The sequence below is a fragment of the Monodon monoceros genome, unplaced genomic scaffold, assembly GCF_005190385.1.
Source record: "Monodon monoceros isolate NGI ecotype Baffin Bay Population unplaced genomic scaffold, NGI_Narwhal_1 Super_Scaffold_5, whole genome shotgun sequence".
Classification (NCBI taxonomy): Eukaryota; Metazoa; Chordata; class Mammalia; order Artiodactyla; family Monodontidae; genus Monodon; species Monodon monoceros.
In genome coordinates, this window is record NW_021703782.1 from 100,069,645 (window position 1) to 100,087,552 (window position 17,908).

Genomic DNA, 17,908 nt, shown 5'->3' on the forward strand with positions numbered 1-17,908 from the left:
AGGGCAGGGCCCGCCTGACTATCAGGTTCACAGGTGACCCGCTGAAGGAGGCTGAGAGGCAGGGGGTGGAGTGCAGAGTCCTCGGCTGGAAGCAGGAGACCTGGTTCAGGTGCCAGCTCGGGTCTCGGTTTCTCTGCCTATAAAATGGGTGCATTGGTCTCCCCCACTCACCTAACGAGGTTGTCGTGAGTACTGCACAAGCTCATAGATGCTGAAGGGCTTTGTGAGCTGTGGAAAGGGGAAGTATCAGCCCTAGGGGAATAACCCAGCTTCCAGTGTCGGAACAGAAAGAAGTGAGTTTGTGATAGCAACCATGCGGAGAGCCTGGAAAACACCCCTCCAGGTCATGACATCACCCTTAGCTGCCAAAAGGAGAAGGGGCTGAATGCCTCAGGGCTTCCTCATCCTTGCAGCTGAGCTGGCTTCCGGGGGTGGGCGTGGGGGGGGGGTGGGGAGTGACACGACAAGCCAACTGCAGTTGGAGCTGTTCCTCTTTCCCCAAGCTTAGATGAAAGGGTCTTCCGACGGTCTCCAGAATGTTGTATCCTCAAAGCTGGGGATTCCTACAAGGCCTGCTGGGTCTGGAGAGGGGGACTTGTCCAATTGTAGCCGCATCCCGAGGGTTCTAGATAAAGGGGCATCCCTGATGCTGCCCAGATAGGAGGGATGGGGGCCGTCTTGGTTCTGATGCTCCTGATTTTGAGACTGAGCTGAGCCCTGACAACTCCCAGAGCCGAAGTGCCTCAGAGTGATCTGTCACCAAAAAGAGAGTTATGCTGTGTTAATGCTTTTGGCGACAATGACACAGGGACCATCTTCTGCTTTCCCACTTCTGCAGAAGTGAGCACCCACCGAGTGAGTACCTGTCAGCTGAGGGCTTTACGTGTTCACCCCTTCCCTCCTCCATCCCTGTGCTGTACCCTACCTCACGCCCACCTCTGATGGGACCCCACCGGTGACCTCCTCCTTGTCAAAATCCAGTGGTGTTTCCTCTGCTCTCCATGTCCTACCTCTCTGGAGCCTCGGATACCTCCTCCTTCTAGAAGCTCTCTCTTTTTTTTGCTTCTGGTGGGCTGCACCATTCACTATATCTCCTACTTCTCTGACCTTCCTAATCAGGGCCCTGGTTTTTTTCCTCAAACATTCAGCAGGATTCTGACTACTTCTTTCTCGAGTTACACGTATAATAACGTAGTTACTATATATACAATACTATAGTAACATAGTTCATTCACTCGTTCATTCACGCCTGCTTTCACCTGACAGATATTTGGGCCCTGGACTGGGTGATGGAGAATCAGCAACGAACGAGATTTTTCCAACCCTCATGGTCTTACCGTCTTGGGTCTTACATACATTGTTCTACACATAACAAATTCATTCTTTCCTCAGCTATGAAGGAAAGGACCAGCGTTATGGGAGCATATGGGATTGGGTGGGTGTGATGGGATCTTGTCTGGACAGATGAGGGAGGCCTTCCTGAAAACCCTCAGACCTGAAGAAGAAGTAGAAGGTGGCTGAGTAGGTAGGGACAGAGCCCCAGGCAGAGGGAACAGCATGAGTGTGGCCTTGAGGAACTGAAAGAAGGGAGCACGATGAGAGAAGGGCCTGGAGACCAGGCAACACCTTGGTCGTGTGGACCCTTGGGGACCTTGGTTAGGGTTTGGACTTTTTCCTAGACCCCTGGGGAACCACTGGAAGTTTTAAAGTAGGGGAGAGGTTTGCCCCGATTTCGTTATTAGAACGCTTGAAAGAGAGTCACAAGCCCCACCCTGATGAGCCCCGAGGCTGTAATTTCTGGCTCTTCCACACTGTGGCATCCTGACGCTGTTCCTCAGTAGAAGGCTTGGTGTTGGATAGCCCTGAAATTTGTACTGTGCAGCATTCTCTGGGCTCCTTGCATTTTTTTTCATTGCTGAAGTTCTGCACTGGGGAGAGGAGGTGAATCAGACCCTGTCCTGCCCTGGGAGATCCAGACTTGCGGTGGCTGACGCCTGGGGCCCTGGGAGCCACAGAGGGCTTCCCCCTGAGTCAGGCGCTAGGCTGAGAGGATGGGCATTCCGGGCAAGGGAGGTGCCCGTGCAAAGGCTTGGCCCCCTGGTGGAACCTCTGTGCTTGGGGACTAGTGAGCAGAGTGGCTAAAGCAGGAGGGTGGGGTTGAGGTGGGGAGACTGGGAGAGCGCGCATGGGAGAGGCTTTGAACGCAGGGTCCTGATCCTCTGGGTGTCAGGGAGCCGTGGCAGGTCTTGAGCTGAGGAGTGGCTTGAGCAATGGGATCTGAGAACTATCAGTTGTTGGTGGGAGGCAGAGGGGAGGGCGGATTGAAGAGGCAACACTGTGAACTGGTTGGAGAGAATGAGTATCACTGGGTGAAGCCTTGTCAGCCCCACCCACCTACACACACACAGTAAAATGCTCTGTGCCTCTTTCTGTTCTGTGTCCTGTTGGGTCATTCCCCCATTGGCTGGCCCTCCTGAGCTGGGGTTTGGTTACACCCTGGGCTCCAGAGGCAAGCAGGTCTGAGCATCACTCTGGCTCTGACTTGCTATGTGCCCCTTGACATGTCCTTTAACCCCTTTCAGCCTCAGTTTCCTCATCTGTGAAATGGGGGTGATATTAGGGTTGTTGAGGATTAATGATGGGGAAGTAAAGTCCTAAGCATATGCCTGGTACCTAGTGGTGGCTTGGTTATCTTTATTTCCCTGTTGGTTGGTGATGGCTCAGTCCTTGTCATGATCTGCCCCTTTGGGAGGCCTCCTCTGTGGCCATAAATCTGTAATGTGAACTGGAAACAAGGTGTCCCCAGAAGCCCTGAAGGGAGCCTATAGTGGGATGCCGAGTGGTTTGGAAATGCCTTTACACTTCCCCCACGGGGGTGTGGCACAGGGCTGGGCTCCAAGAGCTGGACCAGGTCTTAGCTGACTTTTAGCACCAGCACTCAGCACAAGACTGGCCTATCATGGTTCTCATAAATACTAAACAACAAAAAAAAAATTTTAATGAAAAAAAAGTCGTAGACCTCAGGCATCAATCTACCAGCACCTTCATCTTATGACTGAGGAATCTGGGGCCCAGAGAGGGATAATGACTCCTCCAAGGTCACCCAGCCCTTCAGTGGCAGGGCTTGGGCCTGTCTCAACTATTTATTGCAATTCTAATTTTTAAAATACTGACAGGACTTCCCTGGTGGCGCAGTGGTTGAGAATCTGCCTGCTAATGCAGGGGACACGGGTTCGAGCCCTGGTCTGGGAATATCCCATATTCCGCGGAGCAACTAGGCCCGTGAGCCACAACTACTGAGCCTGCGCATCTGGAGCCTGTGCTCCGCAACAAGAGAGGCCACGACAGTGAGAGGCCCGCGCACCGCGATGAAGAGTGGCCCCCGCTTGCCACAACTAGAAAAAGCCCTCGCACAGAAACGAAGACCCAACACAGCCAAAAATAAAAAAAAAAAATTAATTAAAAGAAGGCTCAACATTAAAAAAAAAAAAAATACTGACAATTTCAAAGTTCCCAAGTAGACTGGGAAAGGGGTAACAGTGTCCCCTAGACAATTCTGGGGAGCATCCTGGCTAGAAGGGCCCCAAGGATATGAAGTGCAACCTCCCAGTTTACATTTGGGGAGACTGAGGCCCAGGGAGAGGTAGTGACTTGCTCAGGGTCCCCAGAGAGCGGAAAGCAGAGAAGCAGCCACAAGGCCCACTTCCAATAGCCTGCAGTAGGTGGGTGGGCTCTTCCCCCCAGCCCACTGCCTCGTGTTTAAGAAAGTGAATTAGAGCATGAACAGTAGTGTCCTGAGGAAGTTTTGGGTTTTAACTGTGTCAAGGCGAAGGAGCATTTCTGGAACTGTGTGCCTGTGGAGTTGGGCCTGGCACAGCTATTTCAGACTAAGCCACAGGGCCCTATTTATAGGCCGATGTGATTAGATTGATGTGGTCAGGAGAGGCCCGCCTGTCCTCTGCCCAGCCCAGCTATGGTGGAGGAAGAGGCCCTCAGGGGCGACTCTGACCCATGGGTGAGTAGCAGGGGATCTAGGGTCGTCCCCAAGGCCTGCTTGGAAGAGGAGCTCCAGGGAGGCCTCAGGGGAAGTCCCAGCCCTGACTCCCAGTTCATCCGCCAGCCAGGCCCTCTGCAGAGATGAAACCAGCTCCGAGCCTATTCTCTCCGGGCTTAAAAAATCCTCCACTGCCTCAGATCATGCCAGGACCCCTAGCAGTCAGGCCGCTCCGGTGTTTACCCACCAGGTCTTAACCCCAGGCATGCCTCTTCAGTGTCATTTTCCAGTGGGGGTACACCTCCGAGCTTTTGCTTTTGCTGTTCCCTCCGCCTGGCGTGCTGGTTCCCTGTTCCCCAAAGACAAACCTCCATTCATCCTTCAAGGCCCTGCTCAAGTGCTCCTTTGTGGTTCATCAGGCCCTGGGTGCTTCCTGCCTTGTGTTCCTGCTGCCTAGAGCCATTTGGGTGAATACCCAAGTTCATGTGTGTGCCCCACTTGGCCGGGGAGTCCTGAGGCAGGACCTGACACAGGGAAGAAAGGAGAAAAGCATGTGTGGTTGAGCCCCTACTGGGCCATTGACCTTACACGGTTTATGAGACAAGATCAGCATGCCACGCTACGCGGTAGGTATTTTTAAAAGAAGTGAGAGTAGCACTTTGGAGTCAGATAGCCCTGGGTTTGGACTCTGCTCTGTACTCCCTAACTGTGTAACTTTGGGCTGAACCTTTCTGGGTCTCAGTTTCCCCATCTGTAAAATGGGCATGATGCTAGCCATGAGTTTTGGGGAAGCATTGTCAGCAAGACAAAGCTGAGAAGGACTTTTCATGTGCCTGGCCCACATTGAGCTTCTATGTGCAGTAGCAGGTGTTATTTACTCAGGGGAAACTGAGGTCGGAGCAGGGAAGCGCCTTCTCTAGGGCTCAGTGGTGGAGAGGAAAGACCAAGTCTTGGGGTCCCAGCTTCCAACTCCACCCTGTATTCTCCTCCCCTTCCTCTTTTAACCCCCTGGGCCTATTCTGTTCCCCAGATCAGGGGAAGCTTTGTTTGGGGATTGTTTTTCCTAAGAAGTTTCTTCTCTGGTGCCCCTGGATGACTCAGAGCCCTGAGTCACCAGGAGGCTGAGGGCCAGGGAGGAGTGGGGTGGGAGGAGGAGTGAAGGAGAGACGGAACCAGGAAGCGGCCCCAATTCCAGCCCAGGCCCTCCTACTGCTTGATGGACTAGATCTGGCAAGTCCCCAGTGCTGCCTGGCCTCAGTTTCCCCAAGTGCGAGAGATGTTGGGCTTTGATGAGCGTTTCCCAGTCCAGGTTGAGCCTCATAACCCCAAGTTCCCAGGCCCCACCCCGAGCTATAGACAGACGCTGGGCGTGGGGTTTTCAGGAGCTCCCCAGGTAACTCTGCTGCACACCTGGTCTGCAGAGGTGTTTGGGAACCATGCGGCTCATGGCTGCTTTCCCCTGGGCCTCAGAGGGGCTGCTCAGCCTCTGCTTGACCGTCAGCACTAACTCACGGAGAGCACTTTTCTTGCTGAATGCCTTGGCGGAATGGTGCCCGGGAAGCGCATGGGCTTTAAAAAACCAAAACCCAAACCAGCTTTATTGCAGTATAACTTACATAAATTGCTGGAGTAAGTTTACATATAATTTACATACATATACTTCACTGGCTTTAATTAATTCAGTAATTTTTAGTAAACTTACACGAGGGATGCCAGTGTCACCACAATCCAGTTTGAGAACATTTTTATCACCCCTCATCACCCCTGCAAGGTGCCTGTGCCCGCTGGCCAGCAATCTGCACACCCACCTCCTAGCCCACCCCTAATCTACTTACTGTCTCTCTGGATGCCCAGACCTGTGTGCAACTCCCAGCTTCACCCTTTCTGGCTGTGTGACCTCCTGCAGGTTAGCGCCCCTCCCTGAGCCTTGGGTTTCTCTCCCGTAGGGGAGGAGGCAGAGCCTCCTCGTAGCTCTTTGGTTGAATTGGACTAAACGCGACAGAGCGTCTGATGCACAGTAGGGGCTGGGGCCGAGGGAGCCTGGTAGGCAGCACACAGGATGTGGCACAGGTACGCGGGCACAGTGGTAACAATACAGCAAACATCTGGTAGACTCACTGTGTCAGGCACTGGGCTAAGCCCTGTAATTGCTATATCCCCTTCAATCCCCACGACAAGGCTTCTTAGGTAAATGTCAATAGCATTTCCATTTTATAGCCAAAGAAACTGAGGCACTGAGAAGGGGAGTAACTTTTGCAAGGTCGTGTAGGTAACGGTTGATAGTACTAGGAGTCTGTCCCAGAGCCTTTCCTCCTTGACCTTCACACAACAGATGGGAATCATGGAGCAAGGGACACAGTGTGTGAACCCAGGGCAAGGTTTATGGCACACACTTCCAAGGGACAGGGCCTGCGACAGTGGACGTGGGATTCAAAAGATGATGGATAGCACAGATCTTCCTTAACTTAAAATGGGGTTACGTCCCAATAAGTTGAAAATATCTTAAGTCAAAGTGCATTTAATACACCTAACCTACCTTGCCTTCACATGTCATAGCTTAGCCTAGCCTACCTTAAACGTGCTCAGAACACTTGCATTAGCCTACACTTGGGCAAAATCTAACACAAAGCCTACTTTATAATAAAATGTTGATGATCTCATGTAATTTGTTGACGGTGACGGTTTCACTGACGGTGAAAAAGCAGAATGGTTGTCTGGGTACAGAATCGTTATGAGTGTGCCGGTTGTTTCCTCTGGTGATCGCGTGGCTGTCTGGGAGCGGCCGCAGCCCAGCATCACAACAGAGAATAGCACAGCATATCGCTAGCCCAGGAAAGATCAAAATTCAAAATTGAAAGCACTTTGTTTTTAAGTCTTTATTGAATTTGTTACAATATTGCTTCTGTTTTATGTTTTGGTTTTTTGGCCACGAGGCATGTGGGATCTTAGCCCCCCTACCAGGTTTCTAGGGAATGTGTATTGCTTTTGCACAGTCGTAAAGTCCCCAAATCCTAAGTTGGACCATCACAAGTCGGGGACCGTCTATACAGAGTACATCACACAGCAGAAGTGACATGGTGCATGGTGTGTGATCCAAGGTGTAAGTGACATGGGACGCAGCACGTGGACTGTGCACCAGGGTACACAGGCAGGACAAGGTATGAGGAACACAGGGTCTGGTATGGGACACAGAGAACACGGTGTATGGGACGCTGGGCGTGGTTCAAAGTATATGACGCAAGAACAAGGTCCCCAGGGTATAGGGTTTGATGTACGGCCACGGGGCACAGAGGGTCCTTTTTTCATGTCAGTGCCTGTGGCCCCAGCATGTGGCAGCAGGGGCCAATTTTCTCCTCTCACAAAGGCCTGTCTGGTTTGTCTCCTCCTCTCTGCCTCTTTGGATGCCAAAGAGTGGGAGTGTCCCAGAGGACTGGAGCCCAGAGTACCCCCCCACCAGCTCAGACAGGGGTCAAGGCTTGGGGCCAAGTTCATGGCTCAGGAAGAGCCTGCCAGGCCCCCAAGTCCCCTCTGTCAGAAGCAGCTGTGAGCCCCTGTTGGCTGGGCCGGAGCCGGGTAATTTTCCTCTAAGCAGTCCTCCCTCCTGCTTCCCTCCCTGGCTGCCACTGCGGCTGTGAGCGCGTCTTAGTTGCAGGGCTTAAGGGAGAGAGAGCCCCTACGGCTGCTGGGGCAGAGGAGCCCATCCCCACCAGCTGCTGTCAGAGTGGGGGAAATGGAGGTGCAGGTGCAGCGGGGAGGCTGTGGCTCCCGCGCTAGCATTGCCCAAGCCCTCCTGGCACCTGACGCTCACTCCCTTACCTTGTCTCATCTGCACAAGGTCTCCAATAGCCTGATGAGAAGACTGAAGCTCAGAGAGGCAAAGAGCTTGCCTGAGGTCATGCAGTCAGAGCCACAGCTGAGGCTAGACACCCCCCCCCACCCGCTCTCCGGGAGGCAGGAAGTATAGAGCAAGAGGTGTCGCAGAGGGTGTCGGGGGGAAGGTGGAGGGGGTTGTCAGTGGGTGATGAGGCTGCAAGAGCGTGTAGGTACCAGATCCCAGAGGGCCTTAAAAGCCAAGCTGAGGAGTCCTGACTTCTTTCAGTTTGCACTGGGGTCCGTAGAAGGGTCTTGAGCAGGGAATGATGTGATCCCTGTGGATAAAGGGAGAGTCGAAGGCACCGAGGAAGCTGGTGCAGTGGTTCCAGAGAAAAGATGGGAACCCTGAACCAGGACAGTGTCTGGGATGCGGGAGAGGGAAGTGAGTGTAAATGAGGCGTATGTGGGGTTGAGCGTCTCTGCTCTGGCCTCAGCCCTTGTGTATGGCCTGGTGGGATGACTCTGGAGTGTCCCAGAGGGTTCTGGAAGCCCTCAGAGGGCTTGATGATGCGGGTCATTGGGCAGGTGCCTGGATGGAGGTGAGGCTGGGAGAACACCTGGGGAAAGGAGACAGCACCCGTTCCGGAGCCCTATCATGTGCTAGGCACTGTGCTTTGTGGACTGGATCTCATTGATTTCTTCCAGCTGGTTACAATTATTCAGTGAGCTGGGAAAGGAACAAAAGGGTTCCAGTACTATACCTCTGTCTGTGTTTAAGAGGGGAAAGTACGTTTTAAAAAGCCTTATTAAAATTAAAGGGGTTAGTAAGGATAAAAAATATCTTTGAATCTCTGGTAGTTCTATTGTAGTTTAAAGTTTGAGATAAATTGCAGAGAATTTCTAATCATGCTATAGCATTTGGAGTTTTTCCATAACTGATTTTTACTAGTGTCAAGTTCCAGCAAGCCTGTGAGATAGTCTGGCTTTTCTATACCCAGGGACACAGGTTCAGAGAGGTTGAGTCACTTGCAGGGTCACCTAGGTAGTAAGAGACAGGGCTGGGATCGGGCAGTGACTCCAGAGCCCTTGTGCCTTGGGGTGGGAGGAGACCAGAGGAGAGGGGAGGGCATCATAACGAGGTTTGTGGATGGGGTGGGAGGCAAGGGGGGCTCTTGAAGTGCTGGCTTGAGGCCCCCTCCTAAGAAGCCTTCCTATCCTTGGCACCAGCCATCCCTCCAGGTCTCTGGGCCTTGGCTGGGACCCTTCAGTTCTACCCTGCTTTGGATGCAAGGATGCAGAGATAGAAGTCAAGGGTGGGTATGGGGGCCAGTGGACTGTTCGTTTCTGGGGCCTGGACACATGCCGGGGGCTTGCCTTTGGAACACTGCAGAAGGGCCATTGGCCCAAGTCCCCCTCGAGGTAGGGATCTGGGCTCTGTCCAAACTCAGCCTGGATATTATCTTGTCTTCCCTTGGATGGAAGGTTGTGTACCCCTCACCCTACTGGTCATTCTTGGTATCCCGAGCTCACCTAAGCTCTGCTCCTGGATTCTGCTCCTGTTCTCTCCTCTGTCCTGAACCTGCCCCCTTTGTGTTTCTTGGAAGTTCTGCCTGCAAGGTAAAAACTGACACCCAGAAGATGGGCTCCTGTTTACAGGAGGTCTTGGCTGTCACTGGCTGTGCAAAGCTTGGGGACAGAGAAAGGCTTCACTTGGAGCCTGCAGCAGGAGGGATATGTCACCGTCTTCTGAGGTCCTGTCATTATTGCTCCCATCATGGTGATTATTGGCCTAGGGAGCTGGGTCCTGCTGAAGGATGAACTTGATTCCCAGACAGACAGTGGGGGACCTTGACCAGATGCTCAAACATTGTTTGCCTTTTGCTGTTTCTTTCAGAATCTTAAAGTCCCAGGGCCTGAAGTGTCCTTAGAAATGGGCTGGTTTGCTCATCATCTGAGTCCCCTTGGCTGGGTCACCACTGGGCCACTCATTATCTCTCTGGAAGAGGGGGAAGGAAACCGGCATTTTTGAACTGTCTTGTGCCAGGCATGGTCCTAGGATCGTCCACATTTATGGTCTCATTCAGTGCTCTCCACTCACCTTTGAGAAAAACATTTTAACCCCGATTTTATACATAAGGAACTTGAGTGTCAGAGAGAGAGTGAGAGAGAGATTGAGAGAGAGAGAGAGAGAGAGAGAGAGAGAGATGCTTCCTAGCCCCCAGCAAACAACCACCACAGCTTCCTCTATGTGTGCGTACGCTAGGCCAAGCACAGTGCTAAGCCCCAAATGTGTTTTTACCTTACAACATTCTCACAGCAACTCTGGGAAGAAGCAGTTCTAATCCCCATTTTACAGATGAGGAAATTGAGGCTCAGAGAGCAGAAGCCACAGAGCGAAAAGTGGTAGGTCGGGATTTATACACAGCTTTTCCTGTTGGGAGCTCTTTCCACAATCATGCACATTGTTTTTCTCTCTGTTGGAAAGCCTTTCCTCTGTGGAGCAGGGAGCTGCCTCCTGTGGCCTTTGTTGCTTCTGGCTCTTGTTTGGGCCCCGTAGGCCCTGCTGCCCCAGGAGGCTGGCGGGCGGAGACTGTGTTCCCATCTTCTACTGGTCCTGCACCGCAGTGCCCGTAGTTGGGCCTCACTGTCCTGCTGCTGATTTGTGTTTGTGCCTGGACTCCCCTATCGGTGGGCTGTGGGGTGCCAGAGGGGCTAGGAAACAGCTGTTTGCAGCTCCAGCTGCTGGCCTGCCAAGCCTCCCAGGGCCACTGCCTCCCCAGAGAAGGGGACACCGACTTTAAAGTGGACCCTGGCAGGGAGGGCACTGACTCACACCCATGGCCAGATCTGGCTGCTTCCAGGGCACAGGCTCAGGAAGTGGCGGGGTTAGTCCCTCTCTGAATGTCCTGCCCTGGCTCTCAGCACTAGGTGGGGTTGCCTCCGAAGCTGGGAAAGAGCCAGTGGCTTTGGTCCCAGGGATAGTCAGCCTCTTGGAGTCCCACTGGCCATCTCCCCGCCAGCTGTCCACACCCAGGGTAGACTGGGCCACGGCAGAGGTCCAGCTGGCCCTTACAGGGCGCCTTGTCATGTCATGGGCTCAGGCCTTACCTCTGGCCCAGGAATGGAGACCTGGGTTCTAGGTCTGCTCTGCCAGGTACTTGCTATGTGATTCTCAGAAGTTACACTCTTGTTCTTCGTGTCATAGTCTACAAAGAGAGGATGGACTAGTGAGCGTTGCTACAGATAAGTCCTACTCTGTGCAGTGCACTCCAACAGTCTCACTCCTGAGCTCCCAACTGTCCTGCAACTGGGCACTACTATCCCTTTTTACAGATGAGTGACCCAACGCTCAGAGAGGGAAAGCAACTTGCTCCAGGTTCCACAGCCCAGACCTGAACTCAAGAATCTTCTGTGAAGTCTGTAACCTTTCTCCAGCACCACCACACTGCTCTCACGTGGCACGTGCTGAACAGAGGCCTCTGTGCAAAGAAACGAGTTCAAAAAATGGGCACTAACTTTTGGGAAGCTTCTACTGTGTGTCGGGCCCTGGGCCTCCTCACTGCTCTGTGAGCTGGGTATCATTCTCCCCCTTTTATAGATAAGGAAACTGAGGCCCTGATCACAGGAGCTGAGTCTCCCAGATTCTAAAACGTGTTCTTTCAAGTCCCCAGGACTCCCCAGACCTCACAGAGGCCCTGTCCGCTTTCACTGGGTTTCATAACTGCCTTCTCTGTTTACTGCCTGTTGTCCCATTTAGCAAAACCAGAGGGGTGGGTATTCCCAGGAGGACCCAGAGCCCAGCAGTGACCCAGAAAGCAAGCAAGCTCTGAGAGAGGACTTTCCATGAGTAGCCGGCTGCCTGGGAATCGAGAACAACAGTGTTTGGGGTGAAGAAAAAAGAACAGGGTGGTGTCTTCCAGGGCCAGCCAAGGCCTTTTGTACATCAAGGCCGGGGGCGGAGGGTGAGGCTGCCTGCTCCCATCTCTGGTAGCTGCCTTGGGAGGTCCAGGGAGACACGGAGGCTAGCCTAAGGTCACAGAGGAGCAGGGCCGGAGCTGGTGATGGAGGTCCTGGATCCAACTACAGGGGGGAGATGTGGGCTGATGCTGAAAACCACCTACTGTGTGTAGCACTAGGCGGGAGCCTGGAACACCTAAGATCAGAGGTCAAGGGGATCTCTGAGGTCCAGAGAAGGGCAGGGACTAGGGCGTACTCACATAGCGAGTGGTGGCAGAGCCGGGCTGCCTCTCAAGTACAGGAGACCGTGCCTGACCTGTGTGCCCATGAGTGGCACAGAGTGTAGGTACCACAGTCCAACTTCCACCCAGTGGCTGCAGCCTGGGGACCTTCCTAGGACAAGCCTCTGCCCTGGGTGCTCACAGGTGCAGGTGCAGGGCTGGAGGGCTGCGACCTCTTCAGCCTGGGACGCGTGGTAGGGACGGCCACCCCATGGAGTTTGGGCTGCCAGGCTTGGCTTGGGCTTGACTGAGTCAGTGCCTGCAACCCTTTACCTGTAAACAGTACTGTTTCTCCCTTCCTGCCCAGGTGGGATGGTGCTGGGAGGCCCTGCTTGATCCCCAGATAGAGCTTGGGCACTGGAGCCAGCCAGTCTTGTGTTTGAATCTCAGCAGTGCCTCCTTCTAGCTGAATGACCCCAAGCAAGTGACTGAAGCTCCCTGAATCTCTGTTTCCTGGTCTATAAAATGAGAAATTTAATACCTCTTTCCCCTGGTTGCTGTGAGGAGACTCAGTATCAGACACCGCCCATCCCTTCCTCCCTCTCTTCTCCCAGAGATGTCTGGATCCAGAGGTGAGGTGGCATGCTGCCATCGGTGACCGCCGTGCCCCCTTGTGTAGTTCAGGGGCCCTTCACCGTCTCATTCAGAAGGACCTGTAGAGGCAACCTGGACCAGTGCTCCCATTTTACAGATGGAAACCCTGAGGCTTAGAGACGTGTCGGTTCTGGATATGGTTGTAGAGCCAGTATCTGGGAATGCTGGGCTAGGAATGAGGCTTAGAGTCAGAGCATCAGGGCCTACCCCATCTTTTGGGTATCTGGACCTTGAGGCCCAGATAGGGACAGTGATTTGCCCAAAGTCACCCAGGAAGTCAGTGGCAGAGGGAAGCCTAGCACTGGGTAGGGACTCTTCCTTTCTACCTAGAAGTTTTTCTTTTGCATTTAAGTCCCCCCACTGGCCCCTGCCCCCACCCTCGCCCTGAACTCATCCTCTTCCAGGCAGGGAGCAGCATAAGACCATGTCCCCGTCACAGTCTCCACACATCACTGCCCTGTAGTGAGAGTTTCTAGGCCATGGGCTCCCCGAGGGCAGGAGCCAGGGCCTGTTCACCAGGTCTCTAGCGCTGAGGACCCAGGCTCCAGAGCTATGTGACAGGCAAAGCTGCAGGGCCTTTGTGATCATTAACCAGGGGCCAGTGACCCTGGGCTAGTGGTCAGTGACCCCTGGCACTAAGGCCAAGCCACAGCAGCCCTCTGTTAATCACCAACTGAGCAGAAAGGACTGCTCAGCTGGGCCAGATGCCGACTCAGGTTCATTCGGGGGACAGGGATGACAAGGAAATTTCTTCTTCCTGCTTGTTTGGATTTTCCAAATTGTCTAATGAGCAGGTATCATTCTCTATTTTAAAGGTATTATTTCTAGATCAGTCTTTTTTTTTTTTTTTCTCGGCCATGCCACGTGGCATACAGGATCTTGGTTCCCCGACCAGGGATGGAATCCGTGCCCCCTGCAGTGGAAGCGCAGAGTCTTAACCACTGGACTACTGGGGAAGCCCCCGTAGATCAGTCTTTTATAAAAAAAAAAAAAACCAAAAAAACCAAAAAAAGCTTCATTGGATAAATACTTGTAAATAGTTTCAATCCCTATAGCACATAAAAAAAAATTTTCACACAAGTATATTGAGGTATAATTTAGATACCGTAACAATTCACCCATTGTAAGCAGACGGGACTGTGATTTTTAGTACATTTTTCAGTTGTGTAATCACCACCATAATCCAGAGTTAGAATGTTTTCATCACCCTAAAATGTTCCCTTGTGCCAATTGCAGCGACGTGGGTGCTTAACCCCAACCTCTTATCCCTTTCAAACAAACTGGCTTGACACTTTGGTGTTTACCCTCCTCGATTTTTTTAAGGATGTATAGAAAAACAGACACCCTTATAAAACAGAGGAGAGGAGTCACATTATAGTTATTGTACAATTTGCTTTTTGCACTTGGAGATCTCTCCGTGCTTATTGAGCACCTACTATGTGCCAGGGACGGTCCGCACTAGCTTATTCTTTTTTCACAGCTGCAGAGTGGTCTATTGTATGGCGGCTCCATAATTTGTTTAACCGGGACACTTGGGTCCTTTCCAGTTTTCTTCAAACAATGCTTCAGTGAACATCCTTGCATGTATATTTCCACGTTCCTCTGCAAGTGATACTGAAGGAAATGGCACTGTTGTTGCATTACGTGTTTCGAATTTGTGGTCATAAATTGCCCTCTAGAGAGGGGAGACTGGTTTATACTTCCATCAAGAACATATGAGAACTGTGGGGGTTTTATAACCCTCGAAATGCCTAAGGAGAGGGAAGAGCTCTCTGAATTTAGGCCAGAGCTGATCCACTGCAGGCTCTACAGGCCCAGGACTAGACATAGGGCTTCAAGAACTCGGGCATCTCTCTGTGGTTCCCCACAGACACTGGGATAAAATTCAGACTCTTCAGTGTGACACACAGACCCCTGTGACCCCCGCCACCCTCTCCAGCCTCATCTCTTCTTGCTCCTGTGTTTGAGACAGGACCCCTCCTTAGTCACTGCATGTGGCCTGTATTTGCCCTTTGCCCATGCTGTTCCCTCCTCAGAATGCCTCTTCTTCTCAACCTCCCTCCTCCCTGTCCTTCAAGGCCCAGGTCACAAGTCCCTTTGTCCATGAAGCTTTCTTCTAATCCCTGCAGTCTGATTTGTCTTCTCCGTGTGTGTGTTCATTTAGCCCTTTATCTGACTCACAGTCCATCTTAAATGGGAGGAAGTTGTGTGTGATGGAAGGCAAACTTCAGCCTGATTAGATAGAAACTGGGCTCCAGGAGGAGCTGGTGCGGATGACTAAAGCTCGTGGGGAAGGGGGATGGGAACTCCCATTTACTAATTGTCAGACCAGGCCATTTTCACACAGAGAGACTGGTTTAATTCTCAGCAACCACTTTATACCCATTTACTAGATGAGAAGACTGAGGCAGAGAAGAAGAAAGTAACTTACACACAGTGGAGGTGGGAATCAAACCCAGGTCTCCAGCTTCTGCATTCTCTTCCCTGTCATTGCATTCCCTGTTATTGGGAAAGGAGGAGATTTGGGATGCAAAGGGAACTTGGAAATAGAGAAGCTGGGTCCGGCAGAGTAGTGAGAGGGAGAAGAGAGGGGCTGGAGAAGGTGGGAAGCAGGCCTGGGTGAATTCGAATAGCACTTCTAACCCAGTGACTGACTGTAAGCCTCCAGTGGGAGAGTGAGAGATGGGAAGGGAGCCTGGGAGAAGGGCAAGAGGCTTGAATCCTTGACTTCCCCAGGGAGAGCCAATAGGACCTAAAACTGAAAAAAACAAGAACAAAACCAAAACTAACACCCCCCCCCCAAAAGAAAAAAACCCAAACAACAAGGGCTTGTTATTTAAGACATGAAGCCAAACACTGAAATCAGCTGAAGGAGGAAGATAGAAGTGGTTGGTTGCCCCAAGGTGTAAGTGGGGTTGAGAGGCAAAACTTTGCATAAATAACGTGACTTTAAGTTTTTATCAAAACAACCTTTTACAAAATAAAAACTTTTTTAAAAGGAAGGAAAGACGGGCAGTCTTGAGTAAAATAGAACCTGCAATCCAAGAAGTTGAGAGATCTGCCTGCCCTTCTCTGTCTGGCTTGTTCAGGGGTCCAGTGAAGGTCAGCCCCCTGGACTGTGTCCTCAGCTGGTGACAGCCACATGCTGCCTAAGTGGGTCGTCCACTCAGAGCACCTGGAGTGAAATCTTGGCTTTCATTTCCTAGCAGTGTGCAAATTGCTTGACCTTTCTGCACTCAGTTTTCCCCTCTTTAAAATGGGGCTGTCGATGGTACCCAGTCTGTAAAGGATGTTAGGATGTGTCAGTTTTCATATGAAGTGGAAAACCTTCAATAAATATTAGTTCATGGTATTTGTTGCTGGAGACGTTAGGGGTGGAGAGGGGAGGGTTCTTGCATGGATCACGCAGGAGGCTAAGATGGGTGAACTCCCTGCCATTCTTACGTGTGCCCATTTAGTGTGCACTGAGTTAGTGCCTGCTGCTTGGTCTCCACCCCTGACCTGCGGTGAAGGGGTGGCCACGCCCAGTTGGATCTGTCCGGGTGGGAACCCCGAGGTCTCTAAAATCCAGGCCAGATCCCCGCCCTTCCCAGGCCCGCGGGGGCCCAGCCCTGCCGCACGCCCTCCCTACGGGGCGGTCCCCAGCTTGGGCGGGATGGGCGGGCGGCTACTTAAGGTCTGCGACTGGGGAGGCAGAGGCTGCCGCCCAGGTCTTCTGCCGCCGTCGCTGCCATGGCTCCGCACCGCTCCGCGCTACTGGGCGCGCTGGTCCTGGCGCTGTGCGCGCTGTCGCCGCCGGCCCGCGCCGCCACCGCGTCGCGGGGGGTGACCCAGGCGCGGGTGAGTGCCCGGGGGGCCCCGGGGGGCTCCCGGAGTAACTCTCTATTGTAAGTTCTTGCAGATACAGCGCTAGGAAAAGGGGAGTATTTCAGGTCTAGAATGGAAAAACTGTTTTGTTGCTTTGTAAGTATCTCTTGCTGCTTCCGGGGCTCCGGTGGATGGGGGTGGGAGCCTCAGGGCCCTGGCTGTTTCCCTCCCTAGAGGCTAACCTCACCTTGGCCGGATTTCTTTTTCCCTCGGTGCTACCTTCTGATTTCGTACCCATCTCTGCCCCCAGATTTCTCCTCTTCCTTGCCTGATTTCTCCTTCCCTCTGCCTCATTTCTCTCCTTCCCTCTTCTGATTTCTTCTTCCATTTCAGATTCCTCTTTCTCATCTAATTTCTCTCTGCCTCTTCAATATTTTCCCCCTCTTCCCTGTACGATCTCACCTCCGCCTGCTTACCGTCCTTCCTGTTATTTATTCTCGCCTCTCTGGTACCTCCTCTGCCCTGTCTGGTCTCTCCTCACTCCTGCTGTCCTTTGGTGTTCTCCGTCCCTCTGCCTGAGTTCTCCCATCTGTTTTTTTGACTTCTTCCACCAGATCCGGCCCGAGGTGACCTGCGCCTGCTGATTTCCACCCTCTGACTCCAAGCTAACCATCCCACTCTGCTCCATGTCTAGCCCCAGTGCATGTCTGACGGCCTTCCCCCATCCTTGACCACCTCATCTCCAACAGGCTCCTGCAGACCCCGGCTGCATCCTCTCGCCTTTTCCAAGAAATGGAATTTGGGGGGGTGGGGTTTTGGGGGCAGGAGGGAGGAGGCAGACAGCGCAGGAGGCCACTTGGGCTCAGTCATCTAGGCCCTTCTTGGAGGTGTGGACATGGACATGGTTGGGGCATGGGAAATCTTCCCACTTCCAAAGAGCAAAAGCAGACAGGCTGTGTGACCTTAGGCTAGTCCCCTTCCCCTCTTGGGGCCTCAATTTTCCTGTCTGCAGGATGGAGTTGGATAATGAACTCTCCGAGGACCCTTCTAGTTCTGAGGACCACTGAGGATGCTGGAAGGAAACAAGCTGAGCCCCTGGCGACCCCCAGATTTACCATTGCCATCTGAGGGGTCTCCCCACGGTCCCAAAACTCGTGCTCTTAGAGCATGGGCCAATTCCTGCTCTGTCATTTCCTAGCTGGGGGTCCCCGTCTTCACCTCTCTGCGCCTCGGCTGTTGCATCTAATTGGCACTAAGAAAGGAAGAGAGAAGGGAGAGAGAGCCTTCTGTCCCCCCATCACCAGGGAGCTGAGGAGGGGAGACAGATGCTGGCCACGGACAGGGTTTGGAGCCTAAACTCTGCCCTGTTTGCTCACTCGTCGAGCAGGGGTCATAGAACGGTGTGGGGAGAGTCAGCGGCTCAAGTGAGATGCTCTTGGTGCTGGAAACCACCCTCCCTCGT

The 17,908-nt window shown here is 52.8% G+C and overlaps 1 protein-coding gene across 3 annotated transcripts in view; it reads left to right on the forward strand.

Annotated features, from left to right (window-relative positions):
- The window catches only part of GSN (gelsolin), a 56,596-nt gene that overhangs the window by 12,503 nt on the left and 26,185 nt on the right, over window positions 1–17,908 (forward strand). The window contains exon 3 of one of the 3 annotated variants that reach the window (XM_029201957.1): window positions 16,532–16,602. The exons of 1 other annotated variant lie outside the window; for it this stretch is intronic. In XM_029201957.1, coding sequence (XP_029057790.1) covers window positions 16,579–16,602 — 24 coding nt within the window. In that variant the 5' untranslated portion in view covers window positions 16,532–16,578. Of the gene's footprint in view, window positions 1–16,052; window positions 16,480–16,531; window positions 16,603–17,908 lie in introns of those variants that run through there. One more of the 3 variants, XM_029201956.1, reaches the window with a different exon arrangement.